The following is a 12,218-nucleotide window of genomic DNA, read 5'->3' as shown; positions in this document are numbered from 1 at the left end:
CAACCCAGTGGGACAGCAGCTGTTTAGAGAGAGCACGACCCTTCCTAGTGGCAAACGAAGAGCTGCTCTGACGGCCGTATACAGGCCATAGCATCAATATAGGCCCTTAGGGCCCGCACAGGGCACAGCAACTCACGCGTGCCGCTCTCTGGCATTAATGATAGTTTCCCTGACAGATGCCGTGAAAACGCTCAACAGCGGGTTGGGCCCCGCAGAGGCCAAGCCCAAAGCTTAAGGCGGTGACGGTCGGGATGCCAGATCTGACCCCTGAGCTGTGACAGAAGGTCCTTCCTGTCGGGGAGACGCCATGGTGGGCTGCAGCAGAGACTGCACAGCAGTGGGAACCAAACTCTCCCCGGCCAGCGGGAGGAGACCAGAAGGAGCCTTTACCCCTAAGTAAGGACCCTCTGAAGCACCCGTAGTATCAGAGGCAGTGGCGGGAAGGCCTTACAGGAGACTGTCTGGCCAGTCGTGTGCCAGAGCGTCCTGACTCCTGACCCATCGGGCTGGTCACCTCTGCCCAGGAGAACCAGAGGGGAAAGTGCCTTGACTCTTCCGAGGCAAAGAGGTCCACCTCGGCCCTGCCGAAAAGGCTCCAAATTGTCTCCACCACCTCTGGATGAAGCCTCCACTCCCCCGGTGGAGGCTTGTGCAGAGAGAGGAAATCTGCGGCCTGATTCTGGTCTCCTGGTTGAAAGACTTCCCTCAGACTGGCCAGGCGGGGGAACGCCCAGCTCTGAGGACCTGGTGCCCCCCTGGTGGTTGATTCGGGCCACAGCGGATATGTTGTCTGAACGAACGAGCACATGCTTGCCCGCCAGTTGGGGTAAAAAGTGCAATAGTGCAAGCAGCACAGCCCGAAGCTCTAGCACGTTGATATGTCGTGCACCTTCCTGGGCAGATCACTGACCCTGAGCAGTCCTGCCACGCTGCACCCTACCCTGAGAGACATGCATCCACAGTGAAAGTCTCCCGGCGGGATGGGCTGGCGCCCATGGGCATGCCCATCAAAAGATAGGCCCTGTCCCTCCAGCGGGACAGAGAGTGGAGGCACCGCTCAGACACCCTGACTCTTCTGTGCCTGTGCCACTTGGCGTCCAAGTGAAGGCTGTTCAGCCACATCTGCATGGGGGCGTAGTGACAGCAGGCCTAAGGGCACAACGGCTGAGGCAGCCGTCAGTATGCTCAAGAGTCAGAGGAACTGAATGTAAGGCACCCTCTTGCCCAGCCTGAAGATGGGAAGAAGGGGGGAAATGTTGTCTGCACGACGAGGTGTCAGGTAGGTCCTCATGGCGACTGAATCTAGGACCATGCCCAGGTAAGTGACCTGTTGGGAGGGGTCCAGGCAACTCTTCCTGGTGTTTACTGTTAGGCCCAACCGGGCTACGTGAGATAAGAGGCGCGCCGCATCCTGGGCCACTTGAGGCCGGGATGGCGCGCAGACCAGCCAGTCGTCTTGATAGGGCAGGACGCCTGCAGGGGTGTGAGAGCTGCCGCCACGAACCTGGTGAACACCCTTGGAGAGAGGGAGAGACCAAAGGGAAGCACCTGGAACTGAGAAGGAAGTAGACGTCCCTCAAGTCCACGGTTGCGAACCACTCCCCCTGTGCGACAACACAAAGGGTGTCTGCTGTGGTTAGCATATGGAAGGGCAGCACCTTCAGGAATCTGTTGATTCCTCTGAGGTGCAAGACTGGACAGAATCCGCCGACTTTCTTGCTCACAAGAAAGTATGACGAGTAGAACCCCCCGGACTGAAGCAGAGGGTCTACTGGCTCGAGACGCTCCCTCAAATGCTCTAAAATGTGAACCTGAACAACACACAGAAACATATTCACACTAATCTGCTGTACATTTGCATGGACATCATTAATCAAAAGGCTGTTAATGGCTCCAAAAGTAAACAAATGTCTATATGGCTAATGTGCGCCCTGACAAAATAATGACCCCATCTTTAATGAAAAAGCACATCATCGCTGGTTTGTCTGCAGGACGATCAGTTGTCTGCTCGCCTCACACACACACACACAGCTGGAGGCATCAGGGTCGGCTCTTTGTATCCTTGGTGCACAACGTTCCCGATGAACACACAGAGCCACGCTGCCTGTGTTTAGAAGCCATCAGCTGACAGATGAGTGACTGATATTGATGTTCAGCACCTGCTAACACTGGCTGCTATCTTACTGTTTTTACTCAGACCCATTCAAATATCACTGACTGCAGTTGTAAGAATCTATTGCTGATAATGTGTGTTGTGAAAGATATACTGTCCACTGTGTTCAGTGTCCACAAACACTGTACCTATGCATGTCAGTTCATCTGACACTCATACAGTACACACACTTTTGTCTTTGTGAGAAGAGTTGGAGCTGTTGCTGGATGTGTGTGTGAAGGCTGCTGGCTTGTCAGTCACATTGAACACTCCATTGAAACAGTTTCATCACACACACACACACACACACACACACACACACACACACACACACACACACACACACACACACACACACACACACACACACACACACACACACACACACACACACACACACACACACACACACACACACACACACACACACACACACACACACAGGAAGAGCGATCACAGGATCAATGAGAGTGCACCATTGAGTCCATGTTGTGACTGAGTGTGGTTGTTTTTTTCAAATTACTAACACATGTAATAGTAATGACTTGAGACACCTATATTTGTCATAGTCTTTGATGTAATATCATTTAAACACCTTATTTTATATGAAGAGGAGAGATGTGTCAAATAAGTTTTGAAGTGCTCTAGTCTTTGCAATAGGATATCATGGTCGATAGTATCAAATGCAGCACTGAGATCGAGCAAAACAAGAATAGAGACAAGTCCCTTGTCAGAGGCTATTAGAAAGTCATTTGTGACTTTAACCAGAGCTGTCTCTGTGCTATGATGTGTTCTAAAGACAGACTGAAAATCTTCAAATAAATCATTGTTTTTTAAGTAATCACACAGCTGTTTTGCGACTGCTTTCTCAATAATTTTTGAGAGGAACGGAAGATTAGAAATAGGTCTATAATTGGCTAAAACCTCTGGATCGAGGTTGTGCTTTTTAAGAAGCGGTTTTATCACTGCTGCTTTGAATGATTGTGGAACATAGCCTGATAATAAAGACATATTCATAATATTTAATAAAGAAGTGCTAATTAATGGAAAAACTTCCTTCAACAGCTTAGTTGGAATTGGGTCTAACATACACGTTGGTTTAGAAGAGAGAATCATTTAATTTAATTGTTCAAGGTTTATGGACACAAACAGAAGCTTACAGCTCATTGAGTTTAATTCAAACACACACAGTGAATCAAACTGAGAAAATAAGCAGACACACAGCAAACAGCACATTACAGCACAACATGTCACAAGCTGCAATCCCCAATACTTGCCCTAAATAATGGTGTGTGCCACCGGCATGAATAATGGACGATAATGTTTTTGCTCCTCTCTCTACGATGAAAAAAAAATATATATAGTATATATCCATTTCTGCCTCTCCGTCTTTGTCTGTACAGTTCTTAGAGATGCCGAGGAGGCCGTGGAGGGACGAGCCACATGCTGATGAGTGAATGAAAAAAGGACGGAACGAAGGAAAAACAAACAAAGAAGGAGATAAATCCAGCGGAAGACAAAAGGAAACATAAGGGAGTTGAAGTTGTGAAGCTCCATGAAAGAGGAGAGACGAGTCCAATCAGGAAGTGTAACACACAAATTCACGGAGAGGATTGGAAGTGAAGGAGAGGAAGACGAGCAGGACAGAGACGCTTGAAGCTGGGAAGTGGCAGGAAGAGACGGAGAGGGACGGGCTGAGGTAGGAAAGAAACTTCTGGATGGTCTCCACAGCAACACCCAGCTGGTTACCCCCCCTCCGAAAATGGCCTCCAACTTCAACGACATCGTCAAGCAGGGCTACGTTCGCATGCGCAGCCGCAAGCTGGGGGTGAGTGTTTGTAAAACATTGTCCAATCAGCATATCATTGCATTTGATGACACATCATAATGATGCACTTTATTTTTAACAGTATTTCAAAAAGTTTATCTTTACACTGGTTTCCGTAATCCTGCCACACAGGTTATTTTGTTTATATTCGTCAGGTTTGGACAAATACAACGTCTCTCATAATGACAAGTAGGATAATGATAGTCTATAACAGGGGTCGGCAACCCCTGGCACGCGTGCCCAGCATTGGCACGCGGCACCGTAACCAGTGGCACACTAGGAATAAGTGGAATAAGTGTGCACAAATATTTAAATTAATTCTCGGATCCTGAACGCGAGACCGCTGCCAGAGCGCGTCCTCCCGTTACCTGCAGAAGGAAGCCATGCACGCAACGCAGCCCAGCTCTCTTTATCTCCAGGTGACTTTCTGCCGCTTTCCTCCGTGGTGCAGTGCTGATCGTTTCACCACGGAGGAAAGCACTTCACTAATTGCAGTACCCATAAGGAGCTGTACAAATGACGCAGTTTTTGCGTGGCTGTGTTTATTTAGTTGAAAGCCCAGGGGCGATCTGCTCATCTCTCATCGAAATAATATGCTACAAAGGGGCGGACTGGCCATTTGTGTGTTGAACTTTCCTGTCGGCTCCCAGACCGTAGTCGAGGAGGGCAGAAGCAACAAGCTTCAGGTTCAATAACCCACTTTAGCTTAAATGACTGGAGAGAGGCGAGCTCTTCTTTGGAGGACGTTGCATTTATTTAGCTGTTCTTCTGTTTCACAAAATACATCACAGACCTCTGTTTTTCTGCTTTCCCGTTTCCCTTCCAGAAAGATACACACGTTCCCTCACTGTCGCTCTACCATTAATTACACATGCACAAGCCACACCCCTCTTTCTCTCTCTTAAAGGGACAGCGATCTCATCTGACTCTGCATGACCCTAATATCATAACATGTGTGTTCTGGAGAATCACAGAACGGACGATCGTCCTTATTATTATGCCGTTTAAACCAATTATTGAAATGTGTTTGTTAAATTCGGCATCATGTAATTTGCACCGACAGGTCCACACACTGCTTCCCCGCAGCGAGGCTCCCCCGCCCTCCTGCTGATAGTTGACGAGCGTCAAGCTCCTCAAACCCCCCCCCCCCCCCCTTGACAATTCTCGATCGTTGGCACGCTGATAACATTTTTTTTTTAAATGGCACTTCATATCAAAAAGGTTGCCGACCCCTGGTCTATAACAATCACCAGATCATAATTACATTAATTATATTTTAGCATTTTAACAATATTTACAGAACTTTCAGAACAATTCACAAAAGATAGTAATTCTAAATAAATTAAAAATCTAACATGCTAAGCATTATTAAACTTGTTGTGTTATATACCAAAGACATGAACATGATTTCTAATGCAAATGTATACAGGTCTGAAAATATGTATCATACATGCTGGTTATTTAGCAAGGTGTAAAACTGTGTGGATAATTTAGCTAACGATTAGCATGAAGTACTAAGCTAGACAGTTTATTTCCAAAAAATTAGCTTAGGGTGAGCCAGTGGTTCAACTGAACCCCCCAGAGGCACTGAAGGGAAGTCTCTGTAGTATAAAATGCTCAATTTACCCCTCGACTCGGATCAACTTCCCCCTGAGATGGGGCAAGTTCAGCCACAAGACCCCTTGTTTTTTAGAAGTCATATTTTCATGGCCCTTTGTGATAGATGCATTATCTGAATTGTGATTGACCGAACACATCCTGGATTAAAGGTTGTTATTGTCATTTCACTTCTATCTAAATGGTCTTGGCCCAGAGGACAACATAAGTAAAAAGAGGCTGATCTTACCCCACTCTCCCCTCTATTAAGCGTGACCCCCTGAACAGAGTGAACCTACATTTCTGCCTGTGGCTTGAGCTGCATGGGGAATGCTAATTTGAGTGAGTATGAGTCATATTCCGATAGACAGGCAGTGGAATTCAACTTTGCATGACTCATAGTATGGAAATCTAATGAATTGGAGCCCGGTTCTGTTCAGCAGCTCACTTCAAATACTGCTGTGCTGTTTTGAAGTCAATCCGGTGTTTGATGGGGAGCCAGTGGAGGTCCTGGAGGATAGGGGTCGGAGCGTCGGGTGGAGGTGAGCATACGGGCAGTGGAGTTTTGGACATATTGCAGTTTATTGAGGATGTATTCAGGTGAACCATAGAGAATGCTGTTGAAGTAATACAGTCGGGATGTAATGAAGGCATGGATCAGAGTTTCAGCAGCGGTGGATGAGAGGGGGGGTCTGATGAGAGGGAGGGTCTGATGCGGGCGATGTTCTTTAAGCGGAAGAAGGCGGTTTTAGTGATCTGGTTGATGTGAGGGAGGAAAGTGAGAGCGGGGTCAAGGATGATACCAAGGTTACGGATGTGAGTTGAGGGATTGACGATGGAGCCGTCGATGTTTAGAGAGAAGTCCTGGGTGGAGCGGGTTAGTGAGTTTGAGCCAATAATGATTATTTCAGATTTGTCACAGAAAGTTGTTTTGCATCCTTATTTTGACGTCAGTGAGGCAGTTGGTGAGTGGATGTTTGCAGAAATAGTTTTTGTAGAGAGGTAGAGTTGGGTGTCGTCGGCGCAACAGTGGAACCGAAGTTGCTTGGATCTGTCCAAGTGGGAGGGTGAAAGTGATGAAAAGCTGGGGACCAAGTGCAGCCCTGGGGGACGCCGTGAATGACTGAAGCGGTGGGGGATTTGCAGTTGATAATGGAAATGAATTGTTTTCTGCCAGAGAGATGTGATTTGAGGTGGTGCTGGTTATGCCAATTAAGGACTGAAGGCGGGTGGTGAGGATGGAGTGGTTGATGGTGTCGATGGCAGCGGTAAGGTCAAGGTGAGATTGTAGTTGGGAGGCTACAGTTCGCTCCAAAATGTTTAACATGAATGGGAAGTTGGAGATGGGCCGGTAGTTATTGAGGGTATCAGGGTTTATTCCGTGTTTTTTCTGTACAGGTGTGTGTGTGTGTGTGTGTGTGTGTGTGTGTGTGTGTGTGTGTGTGTGTGTGTGTGTGTGTGTGTGTGTGTGTGTGTGTGTGTGTGTGTGTGTGTGTGTGTGTGTGTGTGTGTGCGTGCGTGCGTGCGTGCGTGCGTGCGTGTGTGCGTGCAACCTTTACGCAGCAGCAATTTATTTAAAATCCTAATGACTTTGGAAAGTCAGTGTGATCAGCTGACTTTTTATTCCATTGCAACAATGAGGCTCACGTTCATGTTTTAAAAAAGTGGCTTGTAAAATGTCACGACCTCTAACTACTACTGACTAGGGATGTAACGATATATCGAATATCGTGATATCGCGGTAAATAAATGTCTCAATACCGTCGTGAGACTCACAAAATATACCGCAATTTTTTTTCTTTTTTTTTATAACCTTTTTTTCTTTTTAAATAATTTTTTTTTCAAACCTTTATTCAACCAGATGGTCCCATTGAGATCATCAATCTTTTTTTCAAGGGAGACCTGTCCAACATGGCAGCAAGTAGGTTACAACATGAACATAAAACAACAGATAGCAATAAAGGACATCGTATTTACAGGGCTACATGTACACACCTGGAGACATTGACAAGTACCAACAGTATATTTATATATTTATATTTATATATATATTTGTTTTGCAACTTTTACTCTTTCACAATGTGTTTTCTCTTCTTATATACATTTGATGCTTTCTGCTGATGAATTTAAGACCAGCCTTCCCTCTCTCTTTAGCTTTGGTTTAATCGTTACCAACTCCCAGGGGAAATATCTGGTTGGTTCAGCTGCTAAATGCTTACTAAAAGTGAACCAGTCACTAACTAAATGTGTCTGTCTGCTGTTTGATACAGGAACATCAAACAGTATCTGATAAGTTTATCAAAGGTCTCAACCATGCCATTAATTGGAGTGATGTGAGTGAACCAAAACAGTAAAGTTGTGAGTTGTGAAACCAAAACAATAAGCTGAAAGATGCTAAAAAGTGAAGCGGAAATGTAGCTTTGCTGGGATAATTTTGTATGTCATTATTCACATTACAAAAAATGTCATTTTATCAATTGTTAATATAAAAATGTTTATAATTGCAGCTTTGTGCTTGTGTTTTTGAATGGTGATAGCATTAGCAAAGTCTTAATGAGCCTCAGCTTTGTCTGGACTCAGTCTGCAGGGTAACGCAGCGCGGTGGAACAGGCAGGCTAGAGACAGGGTGGAGAGGAGCACAAAGAGTGGTTCGAAAGTTATCTGCATCCTCCGGCGGAGAAGGCATGCACAGCTGAGATCCTCCTCAAGGCTTGGTACAACAAATACTACTATAATACTATAAGTCATGCTTAAATGAATGAACTCTACAGGAACAACAAAGCCAAAAGAAAAACCTGAGACATGCGAAATCCCAGCGTACCCTGACTGAAACCAACCCCGTTTTTTCCACGCAGTGTCTGTTTCTTCTTTCCTGCTTTAGCAGTGCAACACTCCTCTGAGTGTAATGAACTGTATTGAAATTCTACTGATGCGATCGATATTGATCAGCCTATGGGCATGGGGCAAGGGTTTAACCAACCCCACACTCTCCTCAAGCAACGTCCTACCTAATTCGTATCCTGTCAATGCCCGGCACCACAATGGTTAATGACGTCTGAAGTCTGCAAACATATGTGTTCATAAGAGGTTTATTCCATCTGTCCAAATGGGAGTGGGTATAAGGCAGGGGTCGGCAACCCGCGGCCCACGGGCAGCATGCGGCCCTTTAAGCCCTCTGCTCTGGCTCCCTTGAGCTTAGACAAAAATAAGAAGGAAATAAAATAAAAGTATTTGTAGGACTATTTATATTTTGTTGCATGGTTGAAAATGTTTCGTATCTTGTATTTTGGGGTGATACTGTGACACATAAATAAAAAACAAAACGGTTTTAATTAGATCAACTAAAATATGCGTCACATTCTGCTACGGTCCAGCGCTAGCGCCTTTTCTTGGAGGCGAATAACGACCCCCGGCTCGATGAGCGAACTATGGATAAATTAAAGAAAAGTACCGGAGGAACACAGGATTTAATTCTGTGTGGACAGAGTTATATGCTTTCACAGCAAACGATGCTGGTTTACCGGTATGTTTGATATGTAGAGAGAAGTTGTCAACGGTGCTGCAGCCTTTACATATCGAGGAACAACAAGGGAGAAGAAGACAGCTGACGATCTTCAGTCATAATTCAATGGGGTATGTAATTTATTTCAGAAAACACTTTTTGTTATATTCCATGGAATGCTCTTAACGTCCCGATAGCAATGAATATATTAAATGCTTTGACAATAAATACATACAAAAATGTATCTCTGGAAGCCGTAGCGCTGTAAAAAGCACGACCAATCATCTGAGCCGGCCCGGCTAAAGTAACTGGATGGCCTATCTGCCTGTCATCCTTCCATCTGTGCACAAACTTATCTCGTGCCCTCATTGGTCATGTAGGTGTTCGTGTGTGTTGGAGGAGGGACTCTGTAAGAAAGTCTGAAGGAAGAGGCAGATTTTTTCCGGTTGTGTATTTTCAAATTCTAGCGCATTCAAGCTGGTTTCTCCATTCTTACCTACCGTACCTTTAACTCTTTTTAGGGTGCAGCTATATGTTTTATTTATTTCAAAGTGGGCCCATTTTAATAATATTTTTTTCCCCTTCAAATGGGCGGAGGACTCCCCAAGTGCTGTGTTTAATTTATTTTAAAGTAGGCCTGTGTATTATTTTTAATTCTCCTTATAGGAGTTCTTTGTTTCTTATTAGAGGTTAACAGTTTTATATAATGTAATAAATAGCCTAATAAATGCAAAAAAACTGTAGTTTTTGTCTGATATAACAATAAATACAACTTTATTAGATATAAAGCTATGAAATATGTTTTGCGGCTCCAGACAAAAAATGTTTGGGGAAAAAGGAGCAAAATGGCTCTTTTGTTCAAAAAGGTTGCAGACCCCTGGTATAAGGAAACAAATTCAGTAGTAGTAAAACACATGTCCCATCCTTCAAATGCATACACACACTAAAGAGTTGGATGTATTCCAAACTATGAGATTAGGATAAACACTCCTTGGTGGGTATTGGAATATAGAGAGAGCTCTACTAATGCATGACACCAGCATCGAGGAGTTCATGGACATCATTTCCAGTAATGGCCCATTTTGGAGAGATGAGAGCACCCTGAATAATTCATCCAATCACCAACAAAGCAAAAATGGTCAGCTATAATTTATGTTTCCAAAATGTTTCTTTAATAACTTTTTATAGCTTGCCTCTAGACAGATATATAGTATGTTGTGTTCAGAATTTTTTTTTGTAAATTATACATATAGATTAATAGAGGAAGAATACCTCAGTGTGCCCAAGAGTTTAAACAAGCTTTAAACATGGTCCGCAACATGCAAGCCGACCGCACCAACTCTGTTATACAATATAGCAGAGAGGAACTTCTTTACATCCGAAACTCCGTGGAAAATAACCCACCGACAGACAATGGGGATTCGCTACCTGTTGTCCTACCTGAGAGACGCAAAAACAGGACCAAGCGACGGTGCCGGTGTTACAGTATAAGTTGAGTCATGACAACTGGCGACATTCTATTATTTTCGTCATCGGAATCCGGGGCGTGTACATTGAGGACCCATTGTTGACTTACCAGGAAAGAAACATCGTTTGTCGTTTACGTTCATCTTTTGCTATATCTGCCTTCCTAAGATCCATTTGCTGCACATTCAGTACTCGTATGTGAGGTTGTGGGGCAGAGGCCGATATCGTGACGCTTACAGGGAGGTATCGAACATTTCAAAGTAGGTGACTGTGTGGATGCCTGTTCAAAACATTGCAAACTTCAATAAATCATTTAAATTATATATTTGTGTCCGACTTTCATTTGTTCATCGTTCTTAATGTGATGTATAGTAGCTTTGATAGCTGTCCATACCTTCAGACAGCCTAAAAGTAAAACACAAGTTGTTTATTCACAGCCTGAACGCTCATCGAGATGACTGGATCAGTCATGACAACTTGTGATCAGCTCCGATTAAATTGTGATATCAATTCTGTAGCTAACCTCCAGGGATCACGTTTATTTTATGAAATACCTGTATCCCTCTCATCACAACAAGACTCTACACTGTGCAGGAAAAACAATTACATACATGAAAATAACCTTGATGCATGGGAATTAAACACACAAACTATCTTCCGTGGCTATATTGATATGTCACAGTAACGGTGAACCACAGAAAAATAAGTCCAGCGGGGCACAAGTTGAATACATATAATACGGTAGTTCTATTATGCCTTTAAGCCTATACGTTTAACCCATAAGAACCCGGACCCATTTCTACTTTTGGGGAAATTAAGGGGAACGTCATTTAGACTAAATAGACACATTTCTGACAAGTAACCCCCCCTAGTGTCAAATATCTGGGCTTTAATGGTAAAGTAACTCTTATTTATAACTTAATTAACAAGGATGATGTTTTGGTTTGCATTTGTTTGAACATACTATGAATTGAAGAATAAAGCATATGTTAACTAAATATAATTGAATCAGCTAAATTAACTGACCAGACCATACTCATATTTCTAATTGTGCATATATGTCACTCCGGGTTTACTGTGAATGTTTAGGGTTAAAGTCCCGATGTGACACCATGTGTCACAGCAATATTTATGGCATTTGTTTCATATCAATTTCATCAAGAAATGTTTCCATAACAGGTTAAATGTAATCAGAATCAGAATACCTTTATTTGTCCCACAGAGGGGAAATTTACATTTGTTACAGCAGAAAAGAGCCGAAGACAGCTTAATGTTTAACAAATGACATGTCATGTAAGCATTTTTATTCTTAAATGGCTTGAATATTAACTTTAGCAACAAAAAACCTTTCCAAATCTAGCTAGTTCTGTCACATGTTTTAGCCTGACACATGGACATCTTGGACATGTTGTTATGGGAAGACAAAAGCAAATGACAAGGACCATGACCCCAGACTGTTCAGTGTGTGTCACTTAGGGACTTCATGAGATATAAAAATCTCATGAGGAATCTGTATAAGGAACTTTCCAGAACCTTTAAATTTCATGTGACACCCGTGTCTAAGCAATTCTGTCTGCCTTCCGTGTTCCTTTTGTTATTTACTTCCTCTCTGCCTTCTTCTGATGATTTATCTGTTAGTTTGTGTGTTTAATTCCCATGCATCAAGATTATTT

General features: G+C 43.7%; 1 protein-coding gene across 1 annotated transcript in view; it reads left to right on the top strand.

Moving 5' to 3' along the window:
- The window catches only part of dok4 (docking protein 4), a 166,989-nt gene that overhangs the window by 40,183 nt on the left and 114,588 nt on the right, over positions 1 to 12,218 (top strand). The window contains exon 6 of the mRNA XM_079667222.1: positions 3,556 to 3,980. Within this exon, the coding sequence (XP_079523348.1) occupies positions 3,915 to 3,980 (66 nt within the window). The 5' untranslated portion in view covers positions 3,556 to 3,914. The remainder of the gene's footprint in view (positions 1 to 3,555; positions 3,981 to 12,218) is intronic.

This window comes from Notothenia rossii (assembly GCF_949606895.1).
Source record: "Notothenia rossii genome assembly, chromosome: 2".
Taxonomy (NCBI): Eukaryota; Metazoa; Chordata; class Actinopteri; order Perciformes; family Nototheniidae; genus Notothenia; species Notothenia rossii.
The sequence above is the reverse complement of the archived record's forward strand: the minus strand, read 5'-3'. Positions and strand labels throughout refer to the sequence as shown.